A 15,686-nucleotide genomic window follows, 5' to 3' on the forward strand; every position below is an offset into this window, starting at 1 on the left:
CATTAACAAGAACAACAAGATGCTCACATCAACCTCAAGACTACCTGCAATTTTGATAAGACTCGAACTTCTACAAGACTAACACATCCTAGCAGCTTTACAGAAAAGAAGTCCAAGAGAGCAGTCAATCTTCATTCCATCACAAGCCTGTCAGTCTCAGATTACTGTATCCAAAGTGACTGGCACTGGACACTAGATGAAAAGTACCAGAAAAAAAGGCTAGATTTTGTTAGCTCCCAGAAATCAGCAGTTTAAAGAATTCCTGCCCATAAAGTGATTTTGAATCTCATTAGCGTATGTCTGATCTCTCAGAACCTGCCTAATCTGTTTTTTTTAGCCCATTTAATCTTTTGTTCTCTGTTCTGTAGGGGTGAGGTCCAAATTCAAACTGATCACCACATGGGAAAAGTTATTTCTGCTCGGTTCAGCTCTGCTACCACATAACTGAACTAGGTTTGCCCTCCTACTGACACTACTACCAACTTTATAAAAAGTAATGCATTTTATATTCAGATGATCCAAGTCAGAATAACTTAAAGCCTGGCAATAATCCATTACACCCAGCAGAAGTGGAGATCAAGACACGCAGACATGGATATCTACAAAATTCCAGCTACCCCTGCAATATCTGCTTTACTCAGTCTTAAACAAATGCCCTTTGAGAACTTCCTCAGGGAGGTGTTTAATCAGAAATCCCCAGGCTTCTCTGTACCAGATGCTTGTTGAATACTTGGTCCCCTGGGATAAAATTCGTTTCAGACCCTTTTCGGTACTTCCGAATTCTGACAATGACAATAACACAGAGTGCACTTTGGCTTCAGTTCACACTGGAGAAACATTATGAATCGTTTTTGCTACTGGAGAAAAAAATATCTGAAAATAGCAAGACAGCTTCACACTAACAGCCAGCATCTATGGTAGGGGGGAATTAGGTCTAAGTGACTTGGTGGGCACGGGCAGAGAACAAGTTCAGAGGCAATTCTGTCCCACCTTGGTACCCTGCTAAGTCTATGGACTACTGTTGTGTGCCTCAGGCAGTGTGGTCTTCCTGGATATGCAAAAAGGATAGATGCATGCGTGTCTGTTGAAGAGTGGCAGCAGTTTTTTGGGATGTAACTGCTCTATTAATTGAGAAGAAGTCACACCCCAGAGCCTAGGACTGGTTAGATGGCACTGGGAGTCTATGGCGCACTGTCGTCTCTCACTTATGGAGAAATACGGGCAGCTGGTGTCCTTCTCCCACCTGGTATGCCTCATCCTGCAGCTTCTGCTTCAGGTACTCCTCCATTTTCAGTTCGTTCTCCAGTTGGCGGACAGAGTCATTCTCATAATTTTCATCATCTGCTCTGACATAGGGGTCTCCATCTTCTGTAACCCTAAAGAAAATTATTAATAAATAGCCTCCTGAGATGAATGACATTCATAGTCGATAAAACTTCCATTTATTGTAAGCTATGAGGAGTGTGGGATACTTCTAGCCCAACCACATGCTCCATTGGCTAGTATTTTCCTAGCAGAGGAAAATACTTCTGGTATTTCCCCTCTCCAGTGGTTTGGCATTGATGAAGTACACCAAAGGGCATACTCTGCTGAAGGCATTTTCCCTAAGGAAATGAGAAACAAAAGTTCTGAATAACTTGATACAAAGAGGTTGAAGTAAAAATAAGTAAAAGATGCCTACTGTCTCTGAAAGGAAGATTCAGATTCTAAAAATAAATCTGTTTGTTGATCAACTGAGTTGGTCAATGAAAAGCATTCTGTCTTTTCCATTTAAAACCTTTTTTTTTCCCCCAGTGAGCTCCAATAGGCCCCTCAGTCTGGATAAGGAGGGAATAGGACTGCAGAGCGTATTAGGGAGAACATCTGCCCAACAGCCTCCATGCTGCCTGAGTGTACCAGGCTGGATGTGAGACAGCTCACTCCCGAGGGAATCCCAAATTCTGGCCTTTACAGAGCTCACTACTATCTAACCATGAAGCAGTCCTCACTTGGATTTATGCTTTTTCTTTTTTTGTAATCAAATAGTTGAGGGAAAATACTGCATGCTGCACACTGTTTTCAAAAGAAAAATAATGTGATTAAGAAGGTTGAGCAGGTACCCACATGTCACTACGGATGGAGCCAGTGGCAGCAGCGCTGTGGATGTACCCTGGCTTCCGGGCATGGATCTGCGCGAGAAAAGCCTTTTCAGACGTCGGGGATGGAACCAGGTCATCAAAATGAGTCCGTCCAAATTCAGAATCCACGTTGCTTTCTGTCTCGCTGCCCACTTCTGTGAAGCAAAAATTTCCATTTAACTTTCACAAAAGTTAAGTATTCTTGCCTATTTCTCTAAGCATTTTTCTGCCTTTCCAACTGAGAATGCCACCTCCACAGTGAATAACAGCATGTTATTCTACAGCTATTGGCAAAGCTTATAGTTTTCTTCTTGTGGTGGGACCCAATATTGAAGCTTTTGCTTATCTCAGTTATTAGGTAGGATATTTTAATGAGAATACTACAGACGATATTTATAATAGGTCCTGTATGTTCTAAACTGAATGATATTTATAAAGAGTGAAATCCCACTCCACATGGAATAACAAACACACTTAAAGTTTTCACTATATCCCGCTGCACCTCTACATCCATGGCTTTGGGAACTGCTGTGTTCCTGAAGCCGTTACAAAGGAATTTTTTTTCTAAAAGCATAGCAAGCTTTAAAGATACATTACATTGCTTTTTTGTTGCTTTGTATCTTCCCGCCTCCCATTTTTTTCAGAAATATGTGAAATGTCAATGTGGTGACTATCCACCCTCGCCAACCTCACTCACCAGAATTTAGTTCTTTGACCAAAGAAGACATGGTGTTGGTGATTGAATCTGCTGCCACCAGCAGATCATTTCTTAAGTTTCGTCTTGCACCTGAAGCAAGAGACGGACAAAGCACAGTGTTACGATTATTCACATGACATATGTTTTCCTCTTGAAGGCAGTTTTAACCCCATTGAAAGCTGTCATTGTGATAATTCAGGGTATCAAAGCCCTTACGAAGGACACGTGCAGCAGAGTTCTCTGCAGAATGGCCTCATTTACTTATGCTGCATGCAAAAGCAGAAGCCTACCCTCACGCTTCATTTAATCACAATGCCAAATATCTGGAGATTATTCATTGCCATCAAGCTTGCATTTGTGTGGTGACACCAGCAGACCAGGCCTGGAAGATTAAATCCAGCGTGAATTCATTTACAGTGCCTGTGGGGGAGGAGGGAAGAAATGAAGCGTTTTCTGTAAGTTCCCACAGCTCTGTTTAATGACACCATTATTGCCAGGTATTTGCCGGATAATTATGGCAAATGTTGAAGAAACACACTTGACCTCACCAAGACTATGTGGATATGTGGATTTCTCTACTCCACTCCCTCTCAGCCTCTCCTGTAACTCAAGGACTTTCTTGTATATTCTATAATTTACTGTCTCTCTTTCCACCCCCTCCTTTTTTTTTTTTTTTTTTTAATAAAGGAAGTGCTATTGCCTCTCTAAACAGCCCCAGGCTGCTTTTAAACTCTTTCTAATAAACGCATCTAGAAGTGCTTCCCTGCTGAACCTGGCAATATTCCCTTAACCATCAATCATGAAAGATTCTTGTGAGCTGCATGAAATACTCCTTCCTTAGGAGGGGTCTGTGGGTAACGCATGCTTAACTCCCCCAAATCCCAAACACAGATACTATTGTAGCTGAATAATCAATATATCCCACAGAACCTCTAGTCTTCCAAACAGAATCATTTACAGGATTTGGCAGGATTAGGCTGCTGTAAATTTTTTAAAACTGCCTGAATGCAAACCAATACATTTTAAAAAGTTCCTCAGATCCTAAGGAAGTGTGTTATTTTTAATATCTCCATTAGCAAATGATTACAGGAATGTAAATTATAGTAGTTAGTTTCTTTTTGATAAACAGACAACCACTCCCTCTCTAAAGTCTTCTCACTTTTGTAACTCAACTATTGCAAACACTATGAAAGAGAAACAGAAACAACGAAGAGAACACGTCCTATAACCACGACTTGTCTGCATTATGTATATACAGACAGATCTCTGTTGGTGCAGCAGAGAATGGAGCCATAAAATCTCAGCCCAACCCCCTCACAAAGTCGTATGTCAAGATGTGACAGAACGGCTGGCTTCAAGTTCTTGGGGTTTGACCTTCCCTTCTAGAGAATACAGTAAATAACGACACAAAGATACATATTTATCAAGTGCAGCAGCTTTAAAATGTGATCATATAACTTTTTATATTGCTCGTTAACTTGACCAGAACACATTTATACACTTAAAATGCATTTGCCTGAGGCAGCCTTAGTATTGTTTATGAATATTTTATTGTGTCCACTATATTATTTCTATTACTCTTAACTCTGGAAGAAACTGTCCCATAACAGCACAGGGGTTAGCAGTTTATATTTTTGCCTGTCTCGGTTTTTTTTCACAGCAGAAAAAAAAAAATATATCTTGTCTGTTTCTTTTGCCACAGAAAATGAGATCAGCAGCAACCTGTTATATTGGGACTAGGAATTATGCCTCTGTTCTATACATGAATTGACTAGCACTTTAGGAGAAAGTTCTTGATTGCATTACAGATTCAACCTTCTCCTAAGATATACACAAAGACACAATTCCCATTGAGGAAATCAAGAGGAAGAGTGCATGAGAGGGATGACCTGGGCTCTCAGGAACTAACATGCTTCCACTGTAGCAGAGGAACTTCGGAGTTTACATTTAATTTGTACTAGGGAAAGAGGGAAAAAATTATTCAAATCAGAATTGCAATTATGTAAATATTTTAGGAGAGAGCAGACTCACTTTCTTCAGTATTCAACATAGTAATTTAATTTGTGGCCTTAGAAATTCAAAACACTTTAAAATTTATTGTTACTTGACAAAAGAGTGGGAAAGGGGATGGCAGTTTTCTGGAAATGCAAAGAAAGGGTTCACCTCGACTTCCAGACTCTATTCCTGTCCAGTCTAGCTAGACCCTTCTCAGAAGCTCAAAGCAAAAAGACAAGCGACAACAGTCACAAGTTGCATCAAGGATGTTCCAATCAGAAACAAGGACAAGAAATTTCCACAGTAAGCACGATCAAACAATGGAACAGAGAGTGTGGAAAATGTGTGCCTGGTCTACTGGTAAAGATCCTGAATGGTCTCATCTCACCTTGAAGCCCTGTTTCTTGGAGCAGAAGAACACACTGACCTTCAAAAGCCCTTTCCTCTTGAACTAATTCTATGATTGTATCATCTATTTTTAGCGAAGTTTTTATTTAAAACCAAACATACTGACAATGCCTTGCTGAGGTCAATAGCAATTCTTCTGGTTAACAGAGCACTGATAATCACTTTGACCGTCTTGACCAAAATTCCCTCTTACCATAACATCCATTAACTGGCATCATTGTCCAGTTTTTGCTTACCTGATCACTTTGACAGCAAGGTCTGATGGCTGACAAAGTTGATTTTCAATGGCAAAACCCAGTTGTTGCAAATATTTTTTGTTTCGTTTTGTTTCACTGCATGCAACTCTCAAGCTCAAGTTCGTTTAGTCAGTAACCACAAGAAATAATGATTCTTCAGTCTCTGGGTACCTCAGACAAGCTATGAGACCTACTTTGTGCAAAGGCTTCCTGCACGTCTCCTCCTACTCCGGTCAGAGAGTCCTGAGGTGCGTGGGTTGGGGTGGAGCAGGCAGAGGCAGACCTGATGGGCATTGGAATAGGTCGACTGATCGTGTGGCTGGGTGAGGAACGTGGGGACCCTGCCCCTTGGGTCTGCAAAACAATCACAAGGGGTTAAACAGGTCTTTGCAAGAGTCTGCCTGCTGTCCATGTCACCCATCCCTCAGCTTTAAGGCGTCATGCTGTTTGTAGATCAGTTGGGTAATGTTAACTATGCTAGAAATATACCACAGTCAGTTGTTAGTGGACAGCAGTGCTTCTGTCTAGAAAAACAGTAAGTAGGAAAATATGAGTCAAGATCTGACTTCCTTTAAGCATGGGAAAATGTCAGGCAGCTAAATTAAAAAAAAAATCCAAGTTAATAAACACCACACTATAGAACTCTCTGCCCTCTTCCCTCTCTCACTCCCCCAGTTCACATGAATGCCTGATAAAACATAACCTGTTCTGGCTGTGAGAAGGGGAAAGATGCTGGCATCAGCATGGCTTTCAGCCTGGGTAAGGGACTGAAACAGCCCCTTTCATCAGATCAGAGCTGATCACAGCCCTGCCTTCTGCCTCCCTGCAGGACAAGTTCATGGTACATGCGACCTCTCAGTCACATAAAGTCTGACGCTCGCAATAAACTTTCTGCTTTTTATTTGGAGCTAGAGAACTACTTGAGCTGCTATTAAATCATACACTATTAAATTATTTTCTCTACAGGACATACTCAGGCAGACCCAAAAAACTGTGGGGACAGGGCAATATAAATTCCTTCTATGGGTTCAGCTGCTGGAAGTGAAAATGTTTTAACACCAGGCACATAAATGTCATGCTGTTAGCACCTCACAGTTAGGATCACTTAGCTGAAATTCAAGAAGACTTTACAGAATACTAATTTTTACTAATGCAGCTGGGTGAGTGAGTGATACCGAGAGACATGGTATTCCTGCTGTCCACTGATTCAGACCCCTGGGAATGTTTATCCACGTAAGGAAAAACAAATGCTGGAGCCCACACCAAACTGCACATGGCTTTTGACTAAAAATCTGTGCTTAGTAGATCCCAAAGATGGAAGTGGCTTGAGTGCTGTTAAAGGGGAATTGTAACACAAGCCTTTGGTTGTTTACAATCAAAAGTGACCTGAGGGCTGGTATTTACCCCAATTATTTTGAGAATTCAGAAGGATTTCTTAATTCTTCCCATGGCATTTATTTTGACTCCTGTATTGGTTGCCACTGCAGCCCTGATATGGTTTGGCAAATATGTTCCAAAAAGACAAAGAGCAGCCCATTGCAGAATGAGTGCAGCATTGCCCTTGAGATTTTTATAAATTCCTGCCGTGAACCATAAATAATGTATCAGAATACTAGGCTATTTGTTCTTTTCTCCTATCACCCCTTTCTAAGAGACATTATCCCCAGAAAGACATCAAGGGCAAATTAGGTTTATGAGGAATAAGCACATTACTGATGGAAGAATGGAGGATTTAATACTTATAATTTCTTTAATGATCGGTTTTAGAACATTTAAATGATGGATGAAAGGCAAGTCAAATACATAAAGGCCAGATGCTCTCCTGTTTCTGGAATCATCTGTACCAGCTCCAGCACAAATGCAGATCTCTAGTCTTCCAGAGCTAGGGCACAGAGCAACCTGGATATGCTCCAAGGTCCTTGGAAGTTACACCCCCTGCACATCAGGCAGAGCTCTTGGGATCTACAGCTTTCTCCTTTTATGCCCCAATGGAACATATTTCATCCCCAGTGAAATTTACAAAAGAATTTTTGGTTCCCAGCTCCCTGAAAGAGGAGTGCCTTTTTTCACTTGCCTTTTTTCCTTAGCTCTCCTTTGCCTTTGATCTCAGTTCTGGGGAACACCAAAAACAGTGGGAACTTTCAGAGAAGATGGGAAAAAAAAAATGGACAAAATTTGCTTCCTACAGTCAAGCCACATTCAGGAATGAATTTCAGGATAGGCATTTTATTTACTAAAAATAACAGATGCCTGCCAGTACTTCTGGGTTGGAATTTTCCCACAAGAGAAATGCAAAAGCTGCTGCATGCCCAGTGCTTGCCCTGTGTCTGCTTTGCAGCTATGACTGAGATCTCGTGTTTACGATAAAGTGTTCTCTCATCTGTAGCTTTTGGTGATGGAACAAAGTGTTTGGGAAGCACATGGAGATTAAGCAATTGGGGTCCCTTGTCCAGGAAAAAAAAACCTCCTTATTTTTTATAATATTTGGGCAGTATCAGACAAAACTGATGAAGAGCAAGTTGAAACAGGAGGGTATTAGAGAATGCCTGATTTCAGAGAGGTGAACACTCAATATATTTTACTCATCTAGATCCACCTCAGCCCAAGTTTGTGCAAATGAAGCGCAACTAGGATTGTATTCCTGCTTAGTGGTTATCGGGAGAGATGTGGTTCTCAAAGGCTAGAGATAACGGTCTGAAATCTGCTGTGACAGTAAGTAGCAACTTCTTGGTAAGCTCAAAATAGAAATTGAGCACTGAATTGATCCCAAAACTTGGCAGCTCCACCAGCTGAGAACTAAGGCACGCTGAAAGGGGAGCTACCACAGCCACTGTGGATATTTGGATGGTTTCGACTTCTGTGTTGCACTCGGTTGCAGCTATCAACATCCTCATGCCTTTTAGGAAAACTTTCATGTATTTTATTTTACTCACCATCCCTAGTCAAACTGCTATGGCTTTTAAGTTAATTATTGCCAGACAGGAAAGGTTTTCCCACTACCAAGTGTCATGCATGCTTAGGATAAAATGCTTGAAATGAAAACTGGCTTTACAGGAGCTTTAGCCCATTGCTCCCTCTGCCGGGACTGAACTGGGATAACATATGGGGAAAGCCCATCTCACAGCCTCATCAAATGACAGGGATGTGAAGAACTCATTATCCTTTCTCAAGAAAAGGCAGTAGAGAAACTAGATAGTTTATAACCATTAGAGGAATTGCCAGGCTGCTCATTCCGATTGAATTCCTCCAGAAATTAATTTAATCCTGTTTCTCTCAACAGATCATGAAACGGCATAGCATAATGAGGATCATTAAATGGAAATGGTGAGAGTAATTCTTTAGCATCATCACCTGGTATTCAGTGAGACTATTACTCTCAGAAGAAAAAAAATCTCATAAAAATATCTCATAGCAGCCTGAAAATGTGCTTTCACTTATACCGTCCAGTGAACATTTTATATGATCTGGAAACTCCTGCCGCATTGGAAACTTCTCTTTTGCGAATGGAATATCTCTTAATACTGCAGAATCAAAAAAGACAACCTTTACATGGAGGTGATGTTTCATCAGCTTTATTTTTTTGTGTGTAGATCGATGCTCTACAAAAATTAGCCAGTGTTAGTTTTATGAAGGTGAGCATTACCTACAAACTCTACCATAGACAGAACACACCAGACTTGTGACTGTACTTTTGCTGATGGAAGCGAGAGGAAGTGTGTTTTGTTAAAATTAAGCATTTTTATTGAACTCATAAATCAAACTGCCATCTGAAAAGTGCCTTTTTTTAAAAGCCTAATATATTTCCAAGATCCATTACAAAACTAATAAGCTCCAAAACAAATCTTTTAAAATTTACTATTAGTAATATAGATACTTGCTCTTTTTGATTTAGGTTGCAGAAGCCATTTATTCTCCTGAAGACTCATGGGAATGTTAGCATAGTGCCAATTTTTAAAGATGTGCACATGATGCCCTGACTTTTTCTGGGTAAAATGGGATTTCAAACTATTTTCCCTGGTCTGATTTAAGCTCAATTATGTTTTTCTTAAAGTTCCAGATTTCTCATTACATTTTCAAAATGTTATGTATGGTATAAATGTTTTTTAATCCATATTCTAGGCTGATTTCATCACATTTACCACATAAGGTAAAAACCTCACATGTTTTTACTTAGGAGTGAGAAAAAGATGAAGATTCCTTGTAGTCATGACTCACTTTCTAGAAGGCTAAGATATTCAGCTGTGAAAACTGCTCCAAGATATTTGAAAATAATGTGGGAAAGAATAGCAAAATATTAATTTTGGTCAAAAGAACACACACACTTCTCAAGTAGAGGAAGTAAAACAAATCACAGGAACACAATCCCATTTAGGAGTTAGTGAGGCCTGCAATAAGGAGGTAACTTACTACCTGTTTCAATTCTTCTTCCTAAAGAAAAAAGAGGATCAGCACATGAGATTAGCCAGGATTTAAGTAAAGAACAGAAAACAAATCCAAATTTGGAGTACAGGGCTAAAGGTACAAAGATAGTTGAAGGTATGTGACCAGGTTAAGGTCCCACCTCCGCACGCTTTGAAACACCGTAACAGTGCAAAGAATGCAGAAAGCTGCTATCATTTCCTACCCCAAATTGTCTTTGTCCAGGCAGTGCATTGACATCAGGCAGCCCTCACTGCTAGTTGTAGCATTGCAGCATTTCATAGATAGAGCAAAAATTTCCTGCCTAATCCAGCTCCCAAAAATATGCTGGCTACTACGTGGGCTCTGATGCTCAGGCGCCACCAATTCCTGCATTGTGGCGGCAGAAACCTGTGTCTGAGTAAGCAAAAGGGACAAAAGGGGTCAAACCTATCCTTTAATGCAAAATACATGTTGTCGAATGGACTTTAGTGAAATTCCTTCTGCTTTTATCAGAGCCATATATGACCCAAGTTGCAGTGAATTTCCATGCACTCATTTGATCTGGCATGGCCAACAACAAAACAGACTCCTACACTTTTCAGAGCTCTTTCTTCCCATGTGAATTTCTGGCATCATCTGTCCTGAGGCACATCAAGTAAAATAGGGCTGGACTCTGCAAATAAAGACATATTTTCCATCTTACCCTAATCTTTAAAAATGCACATGCTTTTTGATATCTTCGTTTGTAACTGAGATCCTTTGTTGAGGCATGTTTTATCTGTTCAGCAAGGGCGTGTTTCTGTATTTGTGAAAATGAACAAGGGTTGTAGGGGCAGCATCTCCAAGGTGAGGGAGTTAGATTGGGTTGTCAAATGGCACATCTGACAGAACCAGAAACTGAATGGGCAAACTTAAAGGAACTAGCAAAGCAATTCTATAGAGTGAGATGGAATAGGTAATAGTGTACAGTGCTGAGGTTTTTTTCTCATAGCTAATAGTTAGTTTATGTATTGTTTTTTTCTTTTTTTATTCTTACTACACTTAGCAGTAAGTGACAATGATGATGCAGTGTTGCTACAGGAACAAAATTATCTGAGCATCATTTGAAACCTCTGAATTGAAAGACCGAGGCAGAAAATAAAAAAGAAGAGAAACAAAGCCAAATTTTGTGTGTAGAAACAGTCAAGTTCTGCAGAATTCTGGGGCTGCATCTCCTCCCTCTCCTCTCCTGCTTCATTTTCTCTGTTCTCCTTGTTAGTATCAGGTGGAGCTCCTTACCTTTAGCAGTTTCATGAGGCCTTCCAACTGAACCATAAGCTCCCTCCGGCTTTCCTGGAGAGCAGACATCCTCTGTTCCAGCTCATCCTTCCGCTGTCTGAGAAACAAGCAGATCTGATCAGAGCTCACCCTCACAGTATCAGCAGCTTTTAAATGCATCATTTTCCCAGCCCTGCTATGAGATACATGCCTGTAGACTACAGGAAAGCAAACACATTGTATGAATTCAGCATAGTGCTGAGAAACAGGGCTGTATGAAGGCTAGCGAGTTCCCTCATACTAAGAATCCTCGTGGGATCGAATATAGTGATTAGGGAAAAGACAGACACTGACACAGACACTTCTTCAAAGGACAAATGAGGTTCAAACAAATTTGTGTTCTATTCCCCTGAGGAAATGCAGACAATTTTTGTCTTTGGAACTCTCTAGTCAATAACCTCACTAGCTGTCAGGAGAAATTAAAGCCGTGCCCTAAAGGACAGGAAATTACAGCAGGGGCACTGAACACAGTGAGATATGAAAGAAGTTAAGAGAGTTTAGAAATTCAGACAGAAAACTGCTTTTGATTTTATTTTTTCTGAAAGCAAGAGTAAGACTATCACATAGTGGAGATGTAACTGCTTGAAATCAGCTCTTTGGACTTGGAGTCCAGTAGTGGTCCTGTGACAGTGTGAATACTGAGCTTCTCCAAGTGCGACAGCCACTCTGTGCCTCCATAAATGCGAACAGCTTTGACTCTGCATAGCTCCACTGCACAGGATGGGGGATCAGCACTTGCACATGTTCCATCACTAAATTGTGTGAGAGGTCCCCATCTAAAACCAAAATAAAATTGTTCTCTCCTGGAACCTATGATGTAATTAACAACATTACTGTTAAAAAAATATACATATTAGGGATATTTCATACACTACTGTGTTGCAAATAACATAAAACCAGTATGTTGTTAGCCTTCTGCTACCTACAAAAACATGACAATTTAATCCTAAATGGAAAAGTATCGTAGCCAACAAAACTTATGTTCATTTCCTGTATTTAGGGAAATACAACCCCCTTCTCTCTAAGTGAGCACCTGCTGCTATAAGTAAGCAACACTGATTTCTACAGGACTGCTCATGTGTGCTATCTCTCATCCATATAATAGAATCAGATAGTAACACTGACAGGTTGCATTTACTCTTCTGAAGGATTCATCTGTTTTCTGCTACAAAACGCCTGTGCTGGCTTTTCTTTTTTGGGCATGTAATAGTTGGAAACTCTGTGAATTGTACAAAGGCAATGGAGTATAAAAACTGATAATAAAAAAAAGGTGTGTGTAATTCAAAGTGGCAGGTCCCAGCACAGATCTCTGCTGGGTTTTAGGTTCATTCCACGGGGAGAGAAGATCTAGGATCTAAGCAGTGTGCACTGTACAGACCATTCCTCTGAAGTTTTTCCTCCTGCTGTACTCCAGAGCAGGTTCTTGGAAGTTATGGGTTTTCCAAGTAGTGGTAATAGGAAGGAATGATGCGTTCAGAACCTCGCTTCAGTGACTCCGCAGCTCTATAACAGCTAGTGAAAGATCCTGGGACAGGTTTCCACAACATAATTTACAGATTACAGCAATTCTTAAGACAATATGAACTAAACTGCCCTACTGCCCTAAGTGCATCAAGCCATAAAAATCTGTGGGGTAACAGACAAAAATCAGGGCTACTATTCTGAGTTCTGCTGTTTTACATGTAAGAACAGCCTCATGCCATCTTAGGTGTCTAAGAATTGGAGTTGGTGTCAAAATTCCCCAGTAAATAAAAAGTCAGACTTTTGCCTTTCAAATGGTGAACATTTAGAAGGCATGCAAAGCAGTTTGGACCCACAGATTAGAAGTTATTTTCTGATTATGACACTTCTATTAAATCAGAGAAGATATAATTGAAGAACTCACCATCACTGCCCTAGGGACATCCCAGGAAATTAAAATATGTGTATCAAAATTGAAAAGGTAGTCAGCCTGCTAACACTGCACAATCATTTTTTTTTAAAGTATAATGAATTTTATTTATCAAATACATAGAAAGGTAATCTCCTAAACCTGCTGAAAATAGACTTCAGCTTTTATGCACAAGAGCTACATTACTGGTGTATTTCATACAGTGTACACATTTTTATCACAGTCAGTTTGATACGTCTCACAGAATGTCGCTTGCCTGTAGATATCTAGAAGTAATTACATACTAAAATCATTAATAGAAAAAAAGAAGCTATTTTGTCTTCATATTGGAGGGCAAATGTAATTATTTGTGAATCAGAAAAATATTTTAGTGTGGAAAACTACATAATAACACTATGAAGTATTTCTAAAGAAAAAAACCTTAGCACAGTTTCTTACAGTAATTTTCTTTGAAATGAATCAGACCACTAAAGTATTAGTTGTGTGAGGAGTGGCAAAGTGGCCAATAGTGTTCTTTAGTCTTCTCATGAGAGAACTGCTATGGGGGCAGAGCAAACTACCATTGTTTCATTGGAAAGCAAGTGCTTACACCCTATTCTCTATTCACATGAAGCATTTTGAATAGTTCTTACTGGATTCTCTGTCTGGCTCTCACAACATGAACTTCAGGACTTTCAGAGAGCCTACGGATCTGGGCCAATGACAACTGTATTTCTTCAATTCATGGCAATTAGCAAATCCATGTAGAGTATCATAATTAACATGCAGGCACATTGATATAAATGTTTTTAGCTTGAGTGGGATAACTGGAGAAATGATCCCCTAAATCTTCAACTGCTGCAGGCCATGCTACTCCTCACCTCCCACGTGATAAGGAGGATCATTCTGTATCCTGGTTTTGCAGCATGAAGAGAACTGACCTCTCCTTAGAGTTCAACACTTGGGGGAGAATTTCCAAAAATTAACACCTAATTCTGGCTGCGTTTTCATGTAGCTCTGTATTTTCTTCAGCATTAACGAAAGCCTTCCTAAAGGCGGTTGTTCTGACAGAACATTTTTCCCTATATGATTAATGGCATTCGGCCAAGGCTTTGGGGACCTATTGCAAATGACCTAAGACCTCTAACTCTACAAACACTAATGCACATGCTTAATCTAATGTAGATGTGTAATATGTGAGATTCCTCATGCATGCAGTTCAAAGCATAAGCTTAATTACTTCCAGGACAACAGGCTGCATGCACTAAAAAATGGAGAAAGAGTACACACAGGTTTACTTACTTTAAAAAGCCCCCAAAACCATAAGCAAGGTTTGTCTCTTATTGAGGATAACTCTTCGGCCTGTGTCATGGCCGGAGGTTCTGTGGACTTACCTCAGCAGCCGGAGCTCTGCAAGGAGAGTGGGATTTTGTTGTGCCTTCTCTGGTGTGGGCTGAGATGCTTGCTCATGTTCAAGTCGCAGCCTCTGGATCTCCTGTAGGATTTCTCTTGGGGAGGAGAATAAACAAAAGACTACAAGTCAGTAATTTTGCACCAAACCAGCTCACTGACCACCGCAAGAGGAGAAAAAGCATGACTGTATGTAGCTTTTCATCAATGTAGATATAGATAAAATGACTGGGCTGCAACCAACCAAAGAAGCTCTCAGCAATAGGAGAGAGCTCTGGATGTTTTTTGAACAAACTCTTAAGATTTTGCCATAAAGGGAAATATTTCTTCAAGACCCCCAAAAATCAGAGGTAGACACGAAACGGCTCTAAGCTTAACTGAATTGCTCCCTTCTAATTCTTCACCATGAACATTTCAAGCACTTCAGGAACTTAACAAAAATTAAAATAACCTTTCTGGCCATTTTTGAGTATGAGAGAAAACATTTGGCATTTAAAAAAACACTTTTAGTCTAAGTAGAGGTGTGAGAGCAGTCAACAATTCACAGAGAAGCACTTTAATAGGTCTTGTTACGACTGGCTCGTCAGCTCTGGAGTGCTGTCAAAAGGCTAATACAAAGCTTTACAGCAGAAGGTAGAAACCTTTGTGAATTTTGTCTCTTCTTCACAGTGTGCTGGACAGCAGACCGTCAAGAGGCAGCCTTGAACTATGAAAGACAAACCGAGACTGGAGCTGGTGGTGCTCATTACACGGTGACAGAAGGCAGTGAAGAGTTTGGAATAGGAAACCATCTGGTCTGGGCTGGCCTCTCTTTTACAGTCCAGCACTAAAAGCAGAGCTCTGCCGCCATACGTTTCATGGCATCAGGCAGTCTGATACCCAGGGCCCAATTCTCTGTTGTTGACAAATAGGCATCACTCATTTTTGGGGCCGGCTGGCCTATTTCTCCTGGACCCTGTCTCTCAGTCTCCATCGCATCTGTACCTCCTGCCTCATTTGATCAGCAGTCTAACTTGCCGCTAACCTTTCTGTAAGCCTTTCCCAGGCAGACTGTGTTCTGGAGAGCTTTAATCATCTTTTTCCCAAATAAAAGCAGGGGAGCATAACATTACAAGCGTGACTGATCCTTTTATCATTTCATGTTATAGGGCTACAGAGGATCTGACTGAAAGTTAATCCGGTTTTGAAACAGGATAAGTTGTTTTCTAAAAACTCTTTACAAACAGCAGCTGCAA

The 15,686-nt window shown here is 40.4% G+C and overlaps 1 protein-coding gene across 11 annotated transcripts in view; it reads right to left on the reverse strand.

Annotated features, from left to right (window-relative positions):
- The window catches only part of DTNA (dystrobrevin alpha), a 227,255-nt gene that overhangs the window by 12,922 nt on the left and 198,647 nt on the right, over positions 1–15,686 (reverse strand). For 7 of the 11 annotated variants that reach the window (XM_027890231.1, XM_027890230.1, XM_027890224.1 and 4 more), the window contains 6 exons: positions 14,436–14,549; positions 11,133–11,229; positions 5,648–5,807; positions 2,815–2,904; positions 2,104–2,272; positions 1,244–1,376 (listed from right to left, as the gene is read on the reverse strand). In XM_027890231.1, the coding sequence (XP_027746032.1) occupies positions 1,244–1,376; positions 2,104–2,272; positions 2,815–2,904; positions 5,648–5,807; positions 11,133–11,229; positions 14,436–14,549 (763 nt within the window). Of the gene's footprint in view, positions 1–1,243; positions 1,377–2,103; positions 2,273–2,814; positions 2,905–5,647; positions 5,808–9,863; positions 9,882–11,132; positions 11,230–14,435; positions 14,550–15,686 lie in introns of all 11 variants that reach the window. The other 4 variants (XM_027890222.1, XM_027890226.1, XM_027890220.1 and 1 more) reach the window with 1 other exon arrangement.

Source organism: Empidonax traillii, unplaced genomic scaffold (assembly GCF_003031625.1).
Source record: "Empidonax traillii isolate 1590-97213 ecotype Southwest subspecies unplaced genomic scaffold, ASM303162v1 scaffold281:size1424471, whole genome shotgun sequence".
NCBI classification, from domain to species: Eukaryota; Metazoa; Chordata; class Aves; order Passeriformes; family Tyrannidae; genus Empidonax; species Empidonax traillii.